General features: G+C 47.1%; 1 protein-coding gene across 3 annotated transcripts in view; it reads right to left on the reverse strand.

The window, feature by feature from the left end:
• The window catches only part of FNIP1 (folliculin interacting protein 1), a 66772-nt gene that overhangs the window by 22606 nt on the left and 20055 nt on the right, over positions 1-24111 (reverse strand). For 2 of the 3 annotated variants that reach the window (XM_062638122.1, XM_062638125.1), the window contains exons 2-6: positions 16048-16174; positions 6981-7124; positions 2523-2623; positions 2206-2280; positions 1583-1674 (exon numbers count right to left, since the gene is read on the reverse strand). In XM_062638122.1, coding sequence (XP_062494106.1) covers positions 1583-1674; positions 2206-2280; positions 2523-2623; positions 6981-7124; positions 16048-16174 — 539 coding nt within the window. Of the gene's footprint in view, positions 1-1582; positions 1675-2205; positions 2281-2522; positions 2624-6980; positions 7125-16047; positions 16175-22777; positions 23193-24111 lie in introns of those variants that run through there. The other variant, XM_062638124.1, reaches the window with a different exon arrangement.

Consider the following 24111-nt stretch of genomic DNA (forward strand, 5'->3'; position numbering starts at 1 on the left):
AGCCTTCTCCTATCACAGCCTGGTGAGAGCCAGCGAGTCAGGAGCAGTCCCTGCTGCTGAACACAGTGGTCAGAAATGCTGCAGTTACAGATTAACTTCTTCACCTGCTTTAACCACTGTTCCCTCTGTGCCGAACCAAGAACTGCAAACACCCACTGTGGAACTGCCTGCAAAGCTGTCCAGCTCCATTACAAAGACAGCTCCAGCATCCTCTTCCAGCAGGCAAACTCATCACTTCCCGCTGCACACCCTTGCACCGAGGTGCCTATACCCAGGCAGATATCCTGCTTGGTGGGCAGGAGTCCTCCTCACCCCAGAGCTGGGCACACATGACCCTGTGGCACTGCCTACATCTAAATCATAGTGAGCCCATGCCTAACAGCTGTGTTAGCTGAATTTGAACTCGCAGTTTAGATCACACTGGTGATACAGCAAACTTTAGCCAAGTGCAAACCACAGCAAAACCCTGGAAGTTGATGAAGTGAGTTCCTCTCTAATCTTAGATTGGGCACCTCATTCACTGCTGCACTGCGAAAAACCACAGCTGAAGCCTGAAAGGAATACTGGATCTTAAGGAAAAATGCATCTCTTCAACTTTCCTGACTTAGTAAATTCAGGAAGCATTTAATAAGTAAGATTCTTACCACTTTAATTGGCTACCCTTATAAATGGGAATGACTGTAATGAGGTATACAGCTTTTGAAGCCAGAAAGCATTTAAGCCCATGTCAAAGCCAGAAACCCAGGTAGAGTAACTCGGTCATCAAGGTCACTCCTTCCTTCCAAGCCTAGGAAAGTGTGGTTTACAGACAGCAATGTTCTGGAAAGCAAATGTCAAAAGCAGCCCCTCACTGCACCTGCCACAAGAGCCATTTGCTTGGGAAGTGAACAGTCTAAACCAAGGGGAAGGGAGAACGTGCTGAAGAACCCCTCAGGCTGCCATACTGGACAACCAAGCACAAGATCTTCTTATCAGCTCTTTTCCAAAGGGAAGACCAAAGACCCCTCTTTCTGTTATCTGATGTTCATGGAGCCTTCACCCACAGCACCTCCACAAAGGCCAAGAACCAAGAGGCTCTTCCAGACTGCTTAGCTTCCATGGTCAGACAGTGAGAAAGAGGAGAGAACAGAAGATGTTGTGCCTGATCTGATCAGAGCTGCAGCCCAACTGTGCCAGGTTAAATCTGACTGGTACAAAACACGCAGCCACACGTGCTCAGGTGGCCAGGGTACAGGAGAGAATGCAAATGATTAACAACATAAACCCATGGAGCTGAGCCAGGCAGAACCCTTCCTGCCTGATCTGAGATACGCTGCTTAGGAAGTTCTACAGGCTGGTATTTTCCATCTTCTGTATTTGAACTTAAGTGTATCTCAATATTTCTACTATGTATTTTATATACACATACACAACGGTGTGTATTGAACCACTGCCAACTGCTTGAACATTCTCCTTCAAACCACACCAATTTCCTCTTATACCTTTAGCTTTTCTTCACTGATTCTATTTTGAAGGCTTTCATATTCCAAAACCTATGTTACTCAGCTCAAGATACCAGGAAACCAAATCTGTTTGTAATTACCTATATTCCCAAGAAGTCCATTCATAATCGTACTGTGGTCAGGCTTTAATGTATTGCTGTCTTGGTTAATGAACTCAAGACTGTCCTGCAACCTGTAACACACATAAAACATACAACAGAAACAGTGATTTGCATTTCAGTAGAGTATAGTGGTACTTCATTACAGCCTGAATGGAGCAGACAAGATAAGAACACAGGCTTCCACTAGAAGAAGCTTTCATAGCCTAATCCACGTCCTCAAGTGGGTCAGTTAATACACACAAAATTAAACCCCGAACCCTCTGAAGCCAGATGGTTTTATAATATCTTTTCTTCATCTTGGACTGAATTCCCTAACCCCAGTGTTTTGTCCTCATCCCTTCTCCTGTGGTGGTCAAGTGCTTTTATACAATATCAAGCTTCACCATAGCAGCACTAAAGGAATGGTTCATTCCTTCACTTAAAGCAAACTGAGGTGCAGGCAACCGCAAGGGAAAGGTGAGGACACAAGTGATAGAACGTAAAAGATCAAGGAACAATAAGTTCTTTTCCTAGAGAAAGTATCTGGAGGGTGCAAATAAAGTCTTCTGTGTTCTTACAGTCATCTGCTCATGTGCAATAGGCACAATTTGCAATGGACTCACGTATTCAGACTTCCATAGATGCTGCTTCCAGTGCGAGCTGTGAAAACCTTGCTGAGCATGAGCTGAGGAGGTGAGCTAGAGGACAACAAGGAAGATGTCAGTCAGAAACACAGTGCCAAGACAGGCTTTGCTTTCCATTGCACAACCCTCCAGGCTTTATAGACCCAAACAGCCTTTTGTGTCAAAAGTGACCGCAGAATAACTTTAAAGCAAACCCAGAAATTCCTTTTGCTCTCCACTTGTGGCATTCAATTCATTACACAGTACACTAAGGAGTAAGTCTTCTGAAAAGAGCAGGAGTAAAACATCAGTCTTACCGGATCTGGTGAATCTTCAATGTGGAGCCCTTATAGCTCATGGCCACAGAGCCAAACATCATCTCTCCAAGCATGTTAGCATCTGAGGAACACCGAGAACCCTGCAAAATAAGCCCGCCAACATCTGGTTTTGAGGATTTTAGAAGCACATTCCTATTAGCAACATACAACTAAGGAAAAGTCTTTCTTTAAAAGATAGACATGCAAACTATCTTGCTATCCCACTGCTGAACACACTAAATTGACCAGCTCAATAAAGATAATGCCAGCATAAGACAGTGATCTTCACGATGGCAGTGAGCTAAACCACTAAAATCACCAACAAACCTAACCCAGCACAGGGGTGAGAGGAAGCAGACTGCAACTGCGCTGAGTCAGGGGACTAAAATGCTCACGTGTTGATAACACACTTTACTGAACAAGAACCATTAGGCTTAAACCTTGTGTCTGCTTGACAAGGAGAATCACAAGTTCCCTGGAGCTGTTACAAAGCCTGTGCACTGGAGCCACGTTGGGGCAGCGCTTTCTCGACACAGACTGATTGGTAACTTATCCATGGATAGTATTTTGTATCTGCTGCATCCTTCCCTGGTGCTCCTGTGATGTACCACCAAAGAGTTATCATGATGCGAGGCTTAAGCTGTGCTTCTCGGCTGGTGAGAGCTTGCTCTAAGGCGTGCTGCTAGGTACAGAGGAGGAACCTCACTGTGCCACATCACAGGCTAGAGCAAATACTGCACACAAAACCTAGAATTAAAAAGTTACTCAGGGCAATCAACTGGAGACAATTGCTCAACTGACACTCATCTTGTCTGTATACTTTCAATGACTGAGATTACTGCGCCTTTATCCAGGGCTGTTTCATCTCCAAATAGGAACATTAGTGCTGGGTCTCCATTTGTGCCTTGGCCTGGACAATTTAAAGAGCTTAGTCAGTTCACAGAATCATAGAATGAAGGAATGGTTTGTGTTGAAGGGACCTTAAAGCTCCTCCAGCTCCAGCCCCTGCCACGGGCAGGGACCCCTTCCACTGGAGCAGCTTGCTCCAAGCCCCTGTGTCCAACCTGGCCTTGAACACTGCCAGGGATGGGGCAGCCACAGCTTCTCTGGGCACCCTGTGCCAGCGCCTCAGCACCCTCACAGGGAAGAATCTATTCCTAGTATCTAGGAACAGCTTAAAGCCATTCCCCCTCGTCCTGTCACTACATTCCTTTGTCATCCTTCCAAGAGGTTCCTAAATCCAGTCACAGAAATAATCTTGTGTTTGGAAAATGCCAAATGCCATATCTCCATATCCCTTACTCGAGCTCTGAACTACCAGGATCCTCACCCGGATTCCAACACAGGCTTGGAATATATCTAACTACTTTGCCTAGCATCAGTGAGCCCAGAGCATGACCAAGGCCAGGGTGTCCACACTGTGGATTCCTACCAGCAGTATGGAGTCCTATGAGAATGACCTCTTGATGTTTCTGCTTACACCAACCCACAGAACAAGGGAGCATGAATCAGCCAAAAGGCAACGCACTTGGAAGACTTCTCAATTTTTAGCTCTTCTCAAGCACTCTCAATTACGATGATGGTGCTTCAGACTCCTGCTAACCTCTGAAATCTGCTGTCAGCGCAGGAAAGATAGGGGCTGACTCAAAGGAGCAGCCACAGCTGTAAAGATGAGGATAATACAACTGCAAGGTTTGTCAGGGTTCACATGACAGGGCAAAATCCGATCATTACTGGGTCTCATAGAAATTCCCCTCTTTCCTTCCTGGGATACCGTGCACTGGAGGCAGTACTGGAAAAACAAGACTTCAAAATCAGTCAGGATGAGCCAGCAGCTCCAAGGAAGCATAAGCACAGATGTTAATGGCTCTAGAAATGACAGGTCTGGCAGCATCATGAAGTCCTCCAGGAAGCACACTGCAAATTGCTACAGCCAAACGTTACGATGGGTGTTTTTAAACCTGTTGCACATCTCCGATGGAAGGACTCACCCTGAATAAACATCAAGCTCTTGATGGTTGGTTTTGGCTTCAACTTTCTGCTGTGGTGAGGATCTCATTCTAAAGCTGAGGCAAAAAGCTCTCAGCGAAAGTATTGATTTTCTTTGTCAAGCAATCGAATTAAGAAAAGCAAGTGAAAATCAGCTGCTTTCCAATTCAATTATAGGGGTTCCCCTTTCCTCTGAAAGAGAGAGACAAGCAGTGCTAAAGGCAAAGGGTAAGATGCGTTCATGACCTGTTTCAGTCTGGCATTTCATCTACACTGAATTTTACCATGCATAACAGAAGATGCACATGTTTAATACATGTAATATGGAAACACTGCTACAGCTCAACTCTGTGGGCCTTTAATGCTGTGAAAGAAAGGTCACTCAAAACCAAAGCAGAGCGCACTCAACTGAGGAAAGGGGTGAAATATCAAAAACTCAAACAAAAAATAGCCAAGGAGCGTGTGGCAAAAAGGGCACAACCTCCAGCACTGACAGCATGGACACCCACCAATGCTCCAGGTCAGATCTACCAGCTCACATAGAACCTCATCACAAAATACACCCAAAGTGTGTGTTAGTGTGCATTAGCATCTTAGAGGCAGCTCAATTTGCATGATTTGGAAATTACGTTTCTGAATATATTGACACCATTTAATATTCCACTTGCTGCTTGTATTGTCTTAGCAATAACTAAGTACAGATGGCAATTAAAAGTGCAGGACAAATAGATGCCAAATCATGATCAGCAAACGAGAAGGACTTTCAGATAGGCAGGTACTGGGGTAACACTCATCTCATACATGCAAGTTATCGTGGGCAAGCTTGGAACCACATTCAGCTTCATCTTAATGGATTCTAATCACATTTGTGAGGGATCTGGATAGGACATAATTAAAAATAGGGAAGGCTGGAACAAAGCCCCGTGTTTCAGCTTGCAATGAGAGTTGCTCGTACACAGTCCAAGCATATTTAAACAAGGAAACATAAAGAACTATTTTAAAAAGTCCTATAGCACTGCATTATTTGAACTTCCATTTTATAGCTTTCGAAAGCAAACAAAAGGGCCTATAAATACAACAAGTACATGAAGCATCTCCTGAGGTTTCACACGCAGCAGTTAGAAGATGGGGAATGCCGGGCTGAGTGATGTCTGCACAAACTTACTCCAGCCCTTCTGCACGCATGACACTGACTTTTAGTGTGCAGTAAAGAGCTCTTGTATTCACAGCTCTCTGCTCCCTCACTGGGAAGCCTGGAAGGAGCAGCAGGTTGTTTACAACAGATACCCACCAAAGCTGGAATCCTCACCACTTTGTGAGCGTGTCACATAGCCACGCATCATTTCAGCTCAGTTCAGTCAGGTTTTGACTAAGTGATACGCGTGAGGAAACAGGGACTTGAAAGGGAAAACTTTCCACAGCCTTAAAATACACCATCATGCCAACCACTGAAGTTAATTCCCTTTAATAACGCTGACCACTGTTTGCACAGAGCCTGCCCAGTAGGAGAAACAATTTCTGGATAGTGGGGGGCATCGTTTTTCTTGGTCAGACAATGCATGAAGGAGGTTATTCTGTGTTGGGAGGAAGCTGCTGACAGAAATGGCTCTTCCTTTCAGAACCACAGCTAAATGCCCTTCCAGGAAGGGAGGACTGGAAAACAGATCTTCAGCCACCTTAGGAAAGCTGTGGAAAAGAGTGTGATGAGACAGAGAAAACAAGAATACGCAGCTCGCCAAATAGAGCAAGAGCTGTCGTGACAGTGGGAAAGTCAGCACTGAAAGGTTCTTCATTTATATCTATGGAGATTAAGCCATCGGTAGTACTGTACTGCAAAACAGGTTGTGGAGATAGCAGCTTCCCTCAAACACACAATTACTTCATTACAAAGAGTGGAAGGGCTTAGTTCTATTTTAGGGCGGCTTAATATAAAACACTTGTGATCCATGGAAGGAGAGATGACAGAAATATATCCATGTCAGATGACTCCAGCTACTCTCGCGGCCAAAATCTCTTATGTAAAATGTAACTCAAGCACACCGAATCCCTTGTTATGAAGCTGTTACACAGCTTCTCCCTACAGATAAGGCTTTTCTCTGTCATTCCCCTAGTATTTAGCAGTGAATTAAATAAACTATCTCACCTGCACCAAGATAAGGTATTCGTGCCAAGTCTCATCACACCGAACCACTGTTATCACCCACGTCACGAGACAGAACAAATGCCCTGGAGAAACCTCTGCCATTCAAGAGACATCCTGAGAGAACCAGCTGGTTGGTTTTACACTTGTTCAACCCCGAACCTACCAAATGAACCATTACTGACTCAGAACCAAAGTCAGATTTTGACTGAAAACTGCTCTCCACTGCCAGCCTCCGATTTCAAGCCCTTTACAACTTTCAGTACCTCACCTGACACTGGTATTTGACACTGGTTATGCAAAAAAAAACAAAGGCAAAAGTGACTCACCTGGTATTTTGGGCATTGCTCTTTTGGATCAGAGAACGAGGAGGATGAATTGATTGAACTATCCAAGGAAGAAGAGCTGTCTCCTCCGGGCTTCAGTTGGCAGCACTTCCCAAACACTCGCACCTGAGCATCGCTGCAGAGTTTCTGAAACACAATGTATGGGACATGCTAAGATCCACGATCTGAAACCACTGCTGAGCAGCACGGTACCTGCCTGTTCAGGTGAGATATTTAACAGCTCAAAGGTTTATGCCCCAGGAAAACAGTTAACAGAGGATTTATCAGTGCCTCTTGCAGCCTGGATGTACAAGAGAAGGCTGATCTGCCAGCCAGGAGCAAACAGGTCACTCCAGCTCCGTTTTCCTAAGTAACCATCCCTCTCTAAAGCTTTACAAATGACTTTTTAAGACCCAGGATTAGGAGGAAGGATGGTACCAAAGCATTCAAAGGCAGGATGGCAACAACAGGCTCCAGCTGCCTTCACCTCACTCCCTGTGCCCAATGGGGCAGAGGTGACCCAGTGGTGTGATGGGCACAGATCCTGATCAGGAGCAGATCATCATGTACAGGAAAACATGCTGATTAGGAATAATCAAGCAGGAGCACCACAGGATTGAAGAGATTCATGTCACAAGGATAACTGAGGAGAAAAGACACTGGGTTTATAGATCTCTCCCTAGCTGTGTCTAAGTCCCCACGTCGTATTAAAGAGTGGCACAGAGGTGACACGTTCCTCTTGTCTGCAGCACAAGGGAATTGTGAGGCTGAAAATGGCCCAAGCTGAACAACACAGTCAGTGTTACAGGGAAGTTTCACAGAGCGATGCAGAAATGGTCCTAGGAGTGATTTATGATGGAGATGCAGGCATAAAGTGTAGCATAAGAGGGAATCAGGAGGCTTGGATGGAGCAGGAACACAGTGGCAGGACCTGTGCCAACTGTGCACACACAGTATTGGCCATCACTGGCACGGGAGATGCTTCACTACTGTTTTCTTCACTGTTTAAAAACATCTGTGATTTCCCCTGTGAATCTGGCATCCCAAGGAGAAACAGCATCCGTGTTAGTCAATGCCATTTGAAAAAGCATTAGGCAGCCCTCTTCACCTAAAGATCTCAGTGTATTTAACATGTACTCATTACATTTCAACACACCCACGTTAAGGTTGGAGTTACTTCCATTTGCCAGTGGGCAGCACCAGGAGACAGAAATAGTCTGCACTGCTCTAAATTAGACACTAACTCTGCCCTAAAACTTTCTTAATTAACATGATATTAGGCAGAAGCTCTTCCCTGTGAGGGTGCTGAGGCGCTGGCACAGGGTGCCCAGAGAAGCTGTGGCTGCCCCATCCCTGGCAGTGTTCAAGGCCAGGTTGGACACAGGGGCTTGGAGCAAGCTGCTCTAGTGGAAGGGGTCCCTGCCCATGGCAGGGGTTGAGAGCTGGAGGAGCTTTATGGTCCCTCCACCCCAAACCAGGCTGTGATCCTATTAACATTCTCTATACAATCACCAAACTAGAAGAGCAAGCTGGAAGCAATCCCTATGGGAAGCAAGGTTCAGGGGACCAGTGGAAATACAGCAGTGCTGTCATGCATCACAGCTTCACCTCCGGCCCCACAGGTCCACAACACAAACTCCCCCCTTCATTCAGGAACATGAGGAGTCTCAATCTTGAACAGCTATGAAAAAGGCACAAAGAGGAGTGTGGAACAAAGGCACAGGGTAGTAACTTCATGACTCTGCTTGTTAACCAGCAACAAAAAGACAACTGCCCGACTGCTGCAGAGGGGTTTTCAGGAGGGAGAAGATGGGAATCCCATGCCTCTGCCCTGGGCTGTGCAGATTCCTCAGTCAGGGACAAGTGACTTCTATTTGGCCTTAACTGTGGGTGAGAAACATGAGTGAGCTCCACGCAGCATTCCGCAGTGCTGCTCCCAACAGAGAGCTGCAGCCATGGAAAGAAAGCCTTAAGGAAAAATGTGCAGACAAATCCGCAACCCTGCGCAGAGGGGAAGGAAGCACTGAGCAGCCCTGTGCTTCACTGGCATGTACAGCCCCCCCTTACGACATCGCTGTATTCATGCAATATGGAGATGTGCTAATGGCTCGAGCACAGTGCACAATGGCTGGAACATGTGAATGATCATCATATGACTTCAGCAGGAACTCGTGAACTCGAATTGCATTTTATCTCTGACACAAACAACAATGTCCCAGGCTAGGCAGGCATCATGTGATAAAACCACATCAAATCCACAGGGTTACAGCAGCTTTTGCAGGCAAACCACCGCTCGGCTTGCATTTTCCATCAGATGTTGAAAGTTCCTCCTCAAAAGGCACAATTCTAACTGAGCTTCCCTGGGGGCTGGAAAGCCACAAATGCATTGCTACAGGTGGAACAAACCCTCTGTGCATTAAAACCACACAGGCTATGTTTGCAAACTGCTTACTTTTAAATCATTTCTGCTCAGTATCAGTGCGTTTCACTGCACAACGGCTTTCCTTATGTCCATTAGGGAGTCTGGTGTCTTGAAGTAATAGCTGCCTGATTTAGATAGCAAACCAGGAAAACATCTGCTTGGCCTCTGCAGTGGGGTTTAATGAAGCAAGATTCCTGCAAGGAGCCTGTAAATGAGGCCGGGATCTTTCAGACACCCCTTTCCAGACCTTTTTGGCCACTGAATCCCTCCTAAAATGCAGCTCAGGGATGAATTTTGGTGTTTCCTCTCTTACAACGTAGCATGTGCTTAAGACCAACCTGCTGGAGAAGGAGACCAAGTACCCGCAGTGCCACTCTCTGCAGTTTGAGACTCCAAAAGTCAGTGAAATCCTGGCCCCTCCAGATATCCTGCATCAAAGCAGTGGGGTTACTCACATTCCAAAATAATATTCCACAGATATTCAAGGCAGGTTTCCAGAAATACAAAGATAACTTAAAAGAATGAAGAACTGCCCAAGGGAATGTTTGGGAGCTGTGGATTTTCCTCCCAAACACCGTTGCGACAGACGAGATCCCGAGGCAAAGCGCTGCTGGAGCCCTCCGGAACGCTCCGGTGTGCTGGAAGCAGAACATCTGCTGGAAGGATGCCGCGGGCAGCTGCCGCTCCCGGCTCCGCGCTGCTCTCCCCGCTGCGGTCACACTCCGTGTTCCTTCCCTGCCAGCGCTGCGGATTCCGCCCAGCTCCAAAGGCTTCCTGGCAATCACAGCTCTTACGTTAGAGGTCACCGTCTGCGGGAAGCCTTGGGGACCTCTCACGTAGAACTGGAGGTAACTCAGTCTTTATAGTACGACAGGGTACAAAGGAGTTTCCTTCTGCTGTGCTGCTGCTGGGGCCTCCTTTCTCCACCTCTCATCAGCAAAGACCTTTAACTCTTTGCCACGAGGTCTATAAGTTCCTCCGCGAGTGGAAAGAACGTGCCCAGGAAGAGGAGTTTCTGCTGGGCAAGGTTTGCTTTGGGGATAAGAAGAAAGTTGAAAGGAGCCTGCTGTGTTGAACTAAACCCAGGCTGTGTGCATGAGGGCTGTGAGTGGCAGAAGGGAAGAGAAATGCCATCATATGCTTTACTCTTTGTCTCTTCTTCTGCAACAGCAGGTGCTCAAATACCACTGGGGTGGCAGTGACAGAGGAATCCGTACCTCCAAGCAAAGCTGCAGCTCTTTGTCCCTCATTTCTAGAGCAGGGTTTTCAGCAAAGCTGGGAAAATATTCCAAACTAGAGAAATTAACTCTTTTGCTCTATTAATACACATTGGTCTGGATTTGTCATTGAATGTATGCATCCACCTAGGACATGAGAGGAACCTGAACAGGCATTCACTCCTTTCCTCCAAGTGTTGCTGTAAGAATCCAGGTTCCTTCCTAAAATGCAACTGTCAAGTGCTGCATTCTCCATTTCCGGGTGTCAAATTCCTCTCTTACTGAAAGGTCAGTGGATGGAGTGAAGACAACCAACAGCTGGATGAAGCCTTGGGTGCCATGGTTTAGTGTGAGTGTCCCTGCCCATGGCAGGGGGGTTGGGACTGGATGATCTTAAGGTCCTTTCCAACCCTAACTATTCTATGATTCTATGACACCCCCCCCTCCACCAATAACCCTCCATTCCTGCTTAGAACCCTGTCCACCGAGAGCCAGAGAGACCGGAGTCTCGTTTCACACAACTCACCTAAAAGCCAAAGGCTCGCTATCCAGTTACTGATCCCTCAAAGCAATCTGCTGTCCAACACGTATCCAGTGCTCGAGTGTATCGGAGCACGTGGCTAATCCTGGCTTCTTTAAAACAGCATTCCATTTCTCTGCTTTGGGATGAATATGGCATTTGGAGTGAAAGAAACTGTGGCGGCAGGAGATGAAGTGTCATACGGCCTTTCAGGTACGCTATCCCAGTGATGAAGACAACTCAGTTACATGGCAAAAGCGAACTCTTCACTCCCCAATGCACGTCCACCTCTAGATCTCACATTCTGCACCCCAGGACACTTCTTCTCTTTCATTTCTTCCAGGAAACAAGACAAAGCCTCCTGAAAATCCTCCTCTGCCTCTGGGTCCTGGGAACAAGTCACTGCCCTTCTCCAAGTCCTTGTTTTTCCCCCTTCCCAGGGAAACCACCTGAAGTCTAGATCCCCGCTCAGAAGATGCTTACTGCTTGCTTGCTTTCTTCCCTCCTCCTCATGGTCCCTTAACGTCCTATATCTTCCTCTCTGGACTCCATGCTTTCCTCCAGGCTGACCTTTAGACTGAGAGAACCTTTCAGCTGCTTACACATCCATCAGCACCCTTCTTGAGTCAAATCCCAAAGGGTAACCTCTGTCCTGTCATGTGTCACCAGTGGACCACAGAAAAGGAGCAGTTAAATGGGATGGCTGACCCCATCCCTGGACTCATTCAGCCTGCTCCCAGGAAAGCCCTAAAACACCATTCCCCTTCCCAGCTTCTTCCTTGATTTACTTCCACTTCTTCCTCACGGCACCTCCAGTTCTTTGGCATCTTTATCCCACCTGATTTCCATCCCTTGGAGGAAAACTCCTCATACTTCAGCCAGCCTTTGCACATGGTGAGGTAACTCCTATGCCACACAACAGCACAGTGAGATACAAGAGAGGTGCTGTGTGAGGCTGGTGTGAATGCGGCGTCAAGGTTGAGAAGCCAAGCACGGGGGTCAGGAAAGGCAGAGGCGAGCTGAGAGCTCAGCACCAGCCAGCACCTGGCCTCTGCACCTTGAAAAGGAAAAGGAGCTGCTTGTTGTGCTTGGTCTGAAATCCAAACCAGGGCAGGAATCTGGTGCTGAGGAGCTTATGTGTGCTCACACATGGCTCCTGGCTTGGGAGGCCAATAGGTTGGATACATGTGTGCGGAACCTTGCACAGCCACTGGGCAGAGAACTGTGGGAGAGGAGGAGCAGACAGGCACTGGAATGCGTCTGCCAGCAGAAACCAGTAACTGTCACCTGCAAATCGGGTAACACAGCCCCATTGGAAATGAGACACCTACTAACAATGAAGAACAAGCTCTGAAGCAACTCTGTAGAGGAGGCAATGGATCAATCCCATGAGCTTGCCTGTCAAGTACTTTGATACCCCAAAACCCATGGGAACCTGTGGACCAAGGCTATTTAGTAAAGGCATCAGTAATCCCAGACTGGTTTGGGTTGAAGGGACCTTAAAGCTCCTCCAGCTCCAACCCCTGCCACGGGCAGGGACCCCTTCCACTGGAGCAGCTTGCTCCAAGCCCCTGTGTCCAACCTGGCCTTGAACACTGCCAGGGATGGGGCAGCCACAGCTTCTCTGGGCACCCTGTGCCAGCGCCTCAGCACCCTCACAGGGAAGAGCTTCTGCCTAAGAGCTCATCTCAGTCTCCCCTCTGGCAGGTTAAAGCCATTCCCCTTGGCCTGGCCCTACAGGCCCTTGTCCAAAGCTCCTCTCCAGGTTTCCTGTAGCCCTTTTAGGCACTGTAAGCTGCTGCCCTGGAGTACTCAACATGCAAATGCCTGTCCTGATGCATTTCCTCACTTCCTAGTGTCACAGGGCTGGAAAGGGCAGCCACTCTCTTCTGTGATACTCTAGCAAGACCCAGGGGAATCGCCCCATTTCCTGATGCTCATGACACAGCAGCCTTCCAGCTCGGCTTTCAGAGCCCAGGATCAATATCCCATCCTCTGGAAAGCCAGGAAGAACCTCTCCTGCTCAGCACCAAAAAAGGCATAGGAGGCACAAAGGGGGATCTCTCTGCCTCTGCCATGCCAAGCACCCACAGCTGCCCGCAGCGGATCCGCGCCCAGCCTCGGTGGGAACGCCTGGCACTGCCTTCGGCCAACATTCCCGGAGCCTCCCGGCTGCTGCTGCGCTCCGCTCGCCGAGTTTAACTCTAGCAAGGCCCAGGGAAACCATCACCTCTCCTGTGCAACCAACACACTCCAATGGCCATACTGCACACCCCCAGCTGCCTTCTGCTGTGCCGCGGTACAGCACCCTCACAACACGCCGCTGGACTGAATATTTGGCTTTATTGAAGCACAGAGAGCCTGAATCTCCAATGAATCCTGATTTGTGTTATAGTCACATTTCCCTCAAGGATCATATGAGCCCAGTAATGCTTTAATAATTAGAGCCCAGGTTGGTGTGAGCACACACTCTGCAGTTTTCACTCATCAAGAAGCCAGAGCCTGCCTTTCTATATCCTGAAGCATCTGTGTCTGGAAAAGTTTGCTCTGATGCTCCTTGAATTTTATTACCATCCCTTCCTTTACAGAATCCAAATGAGTGAGCCATGTTCAACGCTGGTCCATGACTCTCAACATATGTAGAGATTAGAGATATAAAATAGAACAAAGTGTATCTCACCTTGCTGCAGGCATACGACTCTTAAATTGTAACTGCTTTCACATCTCATGAGCAACTGAAAATGGGAACTGAAGAGCACAGCAATGTAAAGCAAACTGAAACCCTCTCAGTTCTCCACATTAGAGTGATCAGACTTCAACCAGCACAGTCTGGCCACGGCTAGGCACTCCTGCAAACCTCCCCTCAGTGTTATCTGTAAATCAAGAGGTGTAAATCACACTAGGAAATGGGGCAGGGAAGGAGAGATACAGAAAGCGCTGGCTTTTGTGGGGTGCTGCACAGATACCCTTTCAGAAAGGAGAGTGCCCAGCCCACACACGTCTGGCTGCAAAAGGGCAAGAGTGCCTTGGAATGTGCTTAGAGCCAAGATGTGGCTTTGTACAGGCAGGGTGTGCCTTTGGTAAGGAAAATCATGATAAAGAGCAAGAAAAAAATCAACAACGCAATGCCTTGGCCTTGGTCAGAGCCTGCTGTGGACTGCACATGCCTGCACTGAGCTGAGCTGAGCCCCTTCTGCACGTTTTTACCTGCATAATGCTTCTGCTACTGCAAAGCTTTGTTCTCTAAGTGCTCTGTAAGGCAGGTATGGCAAGCAAAGGCTGCAAGAGATTCAAGGTCTCCTAATACACAAAAAAGGAAGAAATATATCAAGTTACTAGAAATGAGTACTGGGCACATCGAACAGTGTTCCTCCACCAATCTCACATATTCATTTCATCGAGATGGGGAATACAGCTATTTCCCTCCCCTTCAGCAAAGAAAAAGGAGAGATTCATAAGGAACTGTATTAGCTTCATTCTCAGCCTTTTATTCTGTTGCTGTTGAGCTGCCACAGCCATCAACCTTCCTGAAATCAGTCAAAGCAGTGAAGTTTGAAAGTTCACTGTGCATGTACAGATAGGCTTTCAAGCAATCAGCTCAAATACGGCAAGAGGATTTATAGTGTACACTGCCTTTGTTATTAATGAAGTAGCACTTTGCAATTAATGAAGCAGCACTTCGCAATTAATGAAGCAATAGTAATAAGCACAGACAACAATTCATGCCAATAAACCACTTCAAAAGATACCCTGTCCTTAAAAAACTCTTTTCCTGGCAAGAAACCCTGGAAGAACAGGAACTTCTAACCTATGAAACCATGCTACCAAGTTAAAATGACAAAGAAAGATGAATTTTGTTCAACATTTGTGAAACTTGATTTACATCGTGAGTTCTCAGAAAGAACTAGGACACAGGGGTCTTGATTCATGGCTGTAAAAGCGCTCAAGAAAGTGATGGAAGAGCCTAGAAGTTAGTGCCCAACGAGACACAAAGTGACTCCGAGAGGTTAGGATGTGCAGAAATAGGATACAGGGAGTACTCAGCATGAGCAGCATCAGACTGGCAGCACTCAGCAACAGGCTGGAAGAGTTCACAAAGCTGGATGAAGAATCTTCTGGCTGTACTCCAGCACCCAACATGAAACCCAGGGCTTGGGGTAACATGTTATTTTGTGTACTCCTGCTTGCAGAATGGAGTAGGTGCTATCAGTAAAAGCAGCTGGGATCATGAATCTCAGTTTTCACAGTGCTTTCTGCATGCAGAGCTTAAAATGGTTTGCAAATGTTTTTAGAGATGGTGAAAAGGAAGTTCAAAGCTGTCCAACCTCACACAAGCACTTACAATAGCGCTGTGGGTAGAAATTAATCCTCTGGCCAGAGCCCTTAGAAGGAAGTATCCTCATCTGACTGCACCCATCACAGTCTCAATTAACAGATTACCATGCAGGCCATGCCAAAAGGAAGAGTGGAGGAAGAGTTTTCAAGTAACTTTGTGGGAAAAACTGTCAGCAAAGCACAGAAACACCAATTGGTGAAAGCTGCCCAAACACGACAACAGAGGACACAGCACAGGATTAAGAATGCAGACCCCACCATGGCATAAAAGCACATCCATAAACACCAGTTTATGCCCTGCCTCAGCCCCTAGCACTGCCTGCTGCAGCCCCAGAAAGGAATCCTTCTCTCTGCAGGAGCAGAAAGTAGATGAGCCCGGGAAGGAAGAGATCACCACAGTATTTAAAGCTGTGAAGAATGAAATCACTGAAGCCTGAATAATTTGCAACAGGCATTTAAATATAGCTCTGCATATAACCGATGTTTAAATGCTAATGTGAATCGAACAGAACCTTTGTGATTTAGCAACCTTAAAAGCATACAGACCACAGCCATGTAAGTCAGTCACATACTCACCGAGACCGAAACATCCTCTATCTTCCTTTTAGCGCTGGAGTCAAACAAGACATTGCGTCCTCTCCTCTCGCAGTCCTGGTACACAATCAGTCGGATCTGACTTGGGTCAAACTCCGGCAAAGGCCAGCTTTGATTGAAAAAATACAAGAGCAAAAGGATCAATTACCACAACTCTTCACTGCACTGTTCTTCCTGCATTATCGGTATATACAAAGCATGAAGTTGAGCAAATGCAATGCCATGTCATCACACCCTTTCATCCTGTAGCCAGAATCATTTCTGGCATAAACAGTATCAATCCACTACAAACATATACAATGACGTGTGCAGCATTACCAGTTCTTGCACTCTGTTTTGTGATAGTGAATGTTTTCTTCAAGTTCCAGCTTTTTGAAATCAAAGTCATGGGAAAACTCAGCTTTTGTGTTCAAAAGACAGAAAACCAACAACCAGAACCCACAAGTCCCTCATCAGTGCAAGCACTAGCTTGAAAGCCCTCACAATTCAAAAGCAGAAAGGTCTATATGCACAGTGGCCTCTCCCTCAAGTAATGAGTCTCTGCATTTGCAGCCATGGGTTGGCAAAGCACTGAACTCCACAGCTGAAAAGATGCAAAGTACCTTTCCACCCTTCTTCGGGTTTCACACTGTAGCAACATATGCGTATAGAACTAACCGGAGTATTATAAACTAGAACATTCAGACTAACTCATCTGCTTTGATGCTGGGAAGCCAAGCACCACATGTAGCTTGGTCCTGACTATATTCAGGTCCTCACTTCATTCAGAAATAATCTCTTCTAACACACCTATTCCCAACTGGTTTTGTAGGGAGGAAAGGAGCTTCCTGAGCCTCTGCCTTTCCCCGGTGCCTGTGACTCCAGAGGAGCTTGGCAAAGGGAGCACTTGCAGGGCTCAGTCTTGAACACCAACTGTATATATAACCTTGTCATCACATTCAACTTCCATTTTAAAACACTGGCCACCACAGCCCAGGAATTCCTGTTGCCCATGGGCTTGGGAATCCATTTTCACTGGTACCTTCTCAGTTCTTGGGAACGAGATGCCCGCTCTATCCATGAAACCAGAGGGAATCATCTTTCAGCTAGTTATAAGCCATTTCCTAGATCAGGTGAAACTCTATCTTCCTCATCCTTGGCTTTCAGGCGAGCTGCATTAGCATGAAGGCCTGAGAAGTGAGAAACGAGGTGCTGGAACCTTCCAGCCGTTAATGAAGGACACAGGCTCCCTGTTTACAAGCTGTACCTTTGTTGCAGCAGAAAGCCATCCGTAGGAGATAATATGGATTAAAGTAAACCTGGCACAGCAGACTCCAAGATTATGGTGTGCTTTCCTCTGTCCCTCCTTAGCCAACCAAAAGGTTTCCTTCTCTGCACACATGCTCTATGTGATCAGGATGTGAACGAGGATTTGTAACCCAACAACTCCTATAACAGGTCACAGCATCAATTTGATAACCAAAGCTATGGTTGCCTATCTGAAGTTTTTAAGACTCTCCAACTTAGATCCACAGGCTTTACACCTACTGTGATCCCAGGGAGGTGAAACTAAGCACCAAGACATACAGTTACTTGCTGTCTTGAGAAAGGAAATCCATTTCCTAATCAGCTCACCCCCACCATTTAGCAACAGGGGAGAAAAACAGAAGCTGCAGAGAAGAGAGTGAGTAACGAATGGCAAAAGCAGCTTATTACAAAAGGAAAAGCTTGAGCAACTTGAAGCTGAAGCAATGTGATGTGTAGATTTGGGGGCAAAGAGCTATGCACCCTCTCTATGCACCTAAAGCCAAGCATCATCCACGGAGTGACGTGCCCACACAAACAGTGGACTGCAAACCTTAAACCAAGCACAGAGACAAACACAGAGCAGAGCTTACAGCTACCGGGGGCTCTGCTCATGGGCCCCATCGTGCATGTCAGAAAATGTAAGACAACAAAACCCATGCTGTCTGATGCGTATTTGAGTGTGGTCAGCTCAAAAGCACTAGAGCCTGCCTTCAGCTAGGGGTGAGGAGGCGAGAGGACTGCTGGATAAGCTGGCTTCCTGGAGGAACTATCTCCATGGAAGTCTGGAAACTCACTTTGTTTCCAGATAGATCACTGTGGCTCCTATAGAGAAACGCTATGCGATAATAACAACGAATTCCTTGCCAAAAGGTTGCTCCACCCTTGCAACCCATTTCATTCCCCTCCACGCTCAGACAAAAGCATCTCTTCCATTACCTAGTGCTTCTGATATTTGACTTTGAAATTACTGGCAAAGAAGGGCAGTAGCTGTTCCAGATCTTAGGGAAGTCTACTTATAAAAAGCTCCAAGAGCAGATTACACACTAAGAGGAGAGAAAGCTAAATATAAAGCTCTTGCTGTATTCGGAAACATACTGGATCAAGGTAACAAGAGCTTGTTTACTTCTCAGCTTCTTCACATGACATTTTAACTTTCTCTAGACGAGCTTTTAGGAGATATTACCCCTCGTAATTTGTGCTAATTCCAGGGAAGCGTTATGTCTGTTACATAATGGGGTCCTTCAGCACATTTCAGCCTTGCAGAAACATTCCCTGGCAATAGCGGGCCACTTCCCAAACCCGAAGAAACTTGATGAAAGCTGGGGAAAAGTTCACTTAGACAGCAAACAGAGGCAGGCTGGCACCTCCGACCTGGCCCCACCAGGAGGAAGCAGGACACTGAGTCGCTTTGCTTTTGTTGCTAGCGGCTTTGGAATACCTCTGAGCATGATATCTGGATAGACTATCCCTGGAAATGTACAAATTCCTGCGTGCAATACACAGGGCATGCTCTCAAAACAAACAGACTGGGGCAAGACTCCAGCACCGATGAAAACTGACCTAGATCTACTGAAGAGAATTAGTTCTGTTTATAAATGGAAACCAACTTTGACATTTAACTGATGTTTTCCCAAGATCCTCATAGGAAAAGCAGGAGATGCAGAATCAGATGTTCCAGCAATGTTAATGCAAGGTGAGTCTCCATCCCCTGCATTAAGTGACAGCTCTCCTGTGTGACCTATCCACCACTCTTTGGTATTCCCTTGAAGCTGACTGAAGAAAACCAGAAACAAACAGTGAACAAACAAACATAAAAGCCATCACTGAGAAAAGCCCTACAGCCTTTTCACCAGTGGAAGCAATTGGGAAGTTAGTGCTGCAAGCTCATGCGTTGAGCAAGAGAAGCAGCAGCGAGCAGGGCACCAGCCTTGTGGAGATCTCCACTACACAAACAGTGGCTCTTCTTGAATGAGATGTTCAGAAACATCCATATGGATAAATGGGGTGGAAATCCATTCATATATAAATGCTGGATGGGATGTTTTAGAAGCAAATCCTGTACAAGCAGATGTCACCCAATGACAGCCTAGTTGAGGTCGGAGGGGACCCCTGGAAGTCATCCGGTCCAACCCTCCCGCACAGATGCTAAGTACAAAACACAAAAGGAATGGAATTCTTTGGAACAGAAAAGCAAACCTTCATGTGAATAATGATGAAATGACCAGAAGCTCATAATAAAGAAATCAAGGCCTGCGAAATGATATTTTCATGCATGTTCACACTTAAGTACTACTATTGTTCAGTTCTTTCATCCATTTTGTTTTCCTGCCTTTTTTACCTTCAACCGCTAGGAATATTATCTGTAGCTTACATTTACAGCTCCATTCCATGCTTCCCGACACCTGCACTGCGAGTTGCATGGCAATCCAGAGCTCCAAATGCTCTCTGAGGACAGATTTTTCTCACGTATCTAATTCCTGGAGTTCATTACTCCCATAGACTTTCCTCAGCAAGAGGCAACTGAATGGCTTTAAATTGCTATTACTACACCGTGTGCAAGTTGCAACAGATGAAACAACAAACACAAATCCTTCATTACCACTCCACCAATTAAAACATGAGCTTTGCCCCTGTAATTGAAGGCAAACACATTCCTTCCTCCTTGTTGCCACTGCAACATGAGCAGCACTTCTTCATTACCTTCAAGGTTTAGCTCAATGCTATTTTTCCCCTTGCCTGAGACTACTTGTAAAACTATTTCATATTAACACAGCTTAGATAGTATCCGATTGCCTTTTAATTATTAACAAGCATTTTAGAAGTCTTAAAGAGAAGCGCTTGAAGCAAAGTGATCACAGTATTCAGCAGGTAGTTTTAAAAGAGTTGGCTACAAAGTAAAGCTGCTCAAAGGCAGCCTGTGACTAACCATTGAAGAAGTAAGTTGAAACTATCAAACTATTGTTTTCCTACATCATGTTACCCATAGTTATAAAAGTTGCCTGGTGATGAATCACTTGGAACTATTTTTAAAAGCATCTACGCAAATGATATTTATAGGTTATGCCAGCTTATCTGTTCTGCGTGGTTTTCGTGTTAGCACCTTGGTAAAAGGCTGCCAGGAACAGCCAGGGCAGAGCAGGTCTACCCTGCTCCATGCCTGCCATGTGAAAGGAAACGTCTTCCTTTGCTCCTGTTGAGCATCAGGACAAAGGTACAGGGATCCCTAGGGCTTATCTCCAACTCCTGCAGGTGATACTCTCCATGTATTAGTGTTGTTACAGCGGTGCTTAGACCCAGCCAACTTCTACACAGCATTGGACAGAGGTTGTCTTGAAGGGTTTACACTGCAAATACGAGCTCATTCCACAGGGTGCACTGGGATGTTTCAGATGCAGATTATCTCCATAGAGATGCACATCCACATCAAAGTATTCTCACCTGTACATACAAAGCCCAGCAGTATTTAGACTCCTGCGCTTGCTTTCTTATAGGGAAGAGTGATGAGGAGCAAAAGCAGATTGGTCCTTGCTGAGTGCAACCACCACATCATATACGTCTCACCCTGACTGAGGTGTCTTTTCCAACAAGGGATTCCCTTCTCCTGCCCAAATTCCTCTGAACATTTATCTGCTAGTGATTTGCTTTCTCTTTTGGCTTTGAGAAGATACAACGAAAGTTGAGCATATGGGACACATGGGAAGGGTATCACACATTTTAATAGCTTCTTACTGCAATTCAGTAATTCACTTCTTACTGGTCCATTATTGTACCAAGACAGCTGTGTAGACCTTTCTGACAGAGCACAACTCATTTGGAAGCAACGAAAACAGCAATGTATGGCACGTTAGTGATGCTTCCAGCCTTGCAAGACCATCCATCAGCTTTTTTTTAAAGAGGCATGGGCAGATCATTTATTTTTTCATACCACCACCTGAAACACAACAGAACCTCATGAGGATGCACATGACAAGGGTGATTCAAGCTGATCTGCAAAGCTGGCATTTTCAGCGAGAGATTCCCCTTCCACGCTGCTGACATGACTCTGAGGCTGGGAGGAGGAGGAAGGTCCCTAGAGAAACCACGGGGCCAATACTTGGAAGACAGCTTGCAAGACACTTGTCTTTCAAAAGCTGAGGTCACTCCAGGGTTGTGGGACCGCTGTGGTGAATGCCTGCTGATTCTGCAGAGAAAACCAGCGCCTGCGACCTGACCGCAGCCACGGAGGGAGCCCGTGACAATGGGTTGCGAAGGAGCTGACCCAGCACCCTGGGTGATGCTGCTCTCCATCACGCTGACCTCAGGGGGGTTTCTCAGAAGCCAAGGAGTGGCTTGGAAGGACTGATACACGATCACCTCAGGGACAACCAGCCATGAGAGGCGGCTGCTTGCTGCGGTTGCATTGTTTGCGTTAATCACAAGGAAATAAGGTTCTGTTTAGAAAACAGAGATCCCTTTTCATGTCTTGAAGGAGGGTGACAGGTCCACAGGCACTGCAGCACCGCAGAGGTCAGCTCCATGCTCCATCTCTAAGTCTGTCTCATTCGGTTACCAGCTTAGCAATCCTCACGTTGAATAGCTGCACTACTTGAGCTCCAGGAAACTCCTCCTGCTTATACTAAGCACATATTCTACACTAGGCACACAGTCAGCCAGATACTTCACACTCAGTATAATAAACTTGGACCTAAACATCAACTGGCTCCCAAGGTCCTTGGCTCTGTCCAGTTCTTTAACTGTATATGAAGCTGACTCGAGTTTGCTTTCATTGTTTTCCTCCCTTCTACCAGTCACTTGGCTCTCATTAAGACACCTGATTACTGAAGCCCTATACATGAGCCAGATGCCTTTCCACAAGCAAAAAGATGCAATATATACAAACTAGGTGCAGTCTGGTTAACACATTAACCATAACCTGGAGCGTGACACTGAAAATAAGACAGGTTGGAAGGGTTTGTTAAAGACACACAGCACTTTGAGTAACTTTGCAATTTACACAGCCTCAGAATCTACGATTAGTAATTTCATAGAGCGTTTTGGGGACTACTTCAGGTACGTCATTTCAGAAGGTACCTGCTCAGCTTCTAGCTGATTTAAGCACATCTATCCCTGCAAACACATGCACATCCACACACACGCTCTATTTCTTCTGCAATATCTGTTTTAAAACACACACACAAATGCTCCTTAGTTAAATCCATTAGCACTGCAGACAATGTTGCACATTATTCGACCAGACTGCACCTCCCTCGGCAAAATTACAACAGCTACAAGCAATTCAGGAGGGGAAAACCCCCACATCTGTGCCCTTTAGCATGGAATTGTAAGAATTGTCAATACATTAAATCCCTAAAAGCTTCACGTCTCCGTGAAGTTATTAGGCTTTCCAATAATTAAAATCATCTCAAGAGCAGTGCAGTGACCGTACCTGGGAAGCATCTTTGTCCCTGGAGCCGCTCCACTTTCCAAAATCCCTATAAACTCCTGTTGTGCCCGGCTGCCAACTCAGGTTAATAATAGCAATGAGCCATATTCATCCAAAACCACAAGACTGTCAGGTGACATATCAAGAGGTCTGAATTTAACTCAAACAAAAGACTCTCCATGCTGCAATGCAAAAAAAAACCGGCTTAATCCTAGCAACAGGAGCCCAGAAACCACCTTCAAGGCAGCAGCTCTCCGGAGCGCACCAGAGGCGTTTGTGCGGGGCCGCGGCCGCACTGCCCCGGAGTTTCATAACCCCAATCCTGCCCCTCCATTCTGGTGCACAGCCCAGGAAAACACCGCTCCGTTGTCTCCTCCGGTGTACTGCTGCAGAGATCAATCTAGTTCAGGGGCAGGCTCAGCGCTGGACATGGCAGCCCCATCTATCCTCCTCTAGCGATCCCGATGCCGCTTGAGCCTCATGACCCCCGGCCGCCACCGTCGGGAATTCAGCCCGCTCGGATGAGAACGGGGAAGGGGGGGGGGCAAAGCACCGCGGCCTCCTTCCAGGCTGCACCCCCCTTCCCTCCAGCCCCTACATTCCTGGGAACGCCGGGATGCTTGTGCCGGAGCCCGGGCAGCGGAGGCAGAGGCCGAGGGGTGGAAGAGCGGGCGCTGACAGCCATCATGTGACGCTGCTGTCAGCGGGGCCACCTGCAGCCGCCACCGACACAGCGCCCGTGGCTCCGAGCGGCACCGGGGAACGGGAAGCGAGGGGGAACCGGGGCCATAGCGGCTCTGGAGGGTGTCTGCAGGAGAGGGAAAACCCGCCCGGGTCCGGCCATGGGGGCTGCACCCCCTCCCATCGGCTCCGATACGAACAAAGGCAGCACTGTGTGCCCTGCGCGGGCTCATTGGTATTACAAGGGAAGCATCGGGAACGTACGTGCAAGACATGTTGGAGAAGAGAAGGCTCAGTGGCTTGTAACAGCCTTCAAATACCTAAAGGGGCTATAAGAAACCTGGAGAGGGGCTTGGCACAAGGGCCTGTAGGGACAGGCCAAGGGGAATGGCTTTAACCTGCCAAAAGGGAGCCTGAGATGAGCTCTCAGGCAGAAGCTCTTCCCTGGGAGGGTGCTGAGGCGCTGGCACAGGGTGCCCAGAGAAGCTGTGGCTGCCCCATCCCTGGCAGTGTTCAAGGCCAGGTTGGACACAGGGGCTTGGAGCAAGCTGCTCTAGTGGAAGGGGTCCCTGCCCGTGGCAGGGGTTGGGGCTGGATGGGCTTTAAGGTCCCTTCAACACAAACCAGGCTGGGATTCTATTCCTGTATGATTCCAT

This window comes from Pezoporus occidentalis, unplaced genomic scaffold (assembly GCF_034315485.1).
Source record: "Pezoporus occidentalis ecotype Australia unplaced genomic scaffold, CSIRO_AGI_Poc_V1 ctg55, whole genome shotgun sequence".
Classification (NCBI taxonomy): Eukaryota; Metazoa; Chordata; class Aves; order Psittaciformes; family Psittacidae; genus Pezoporus; species Pezoporus occidentalis.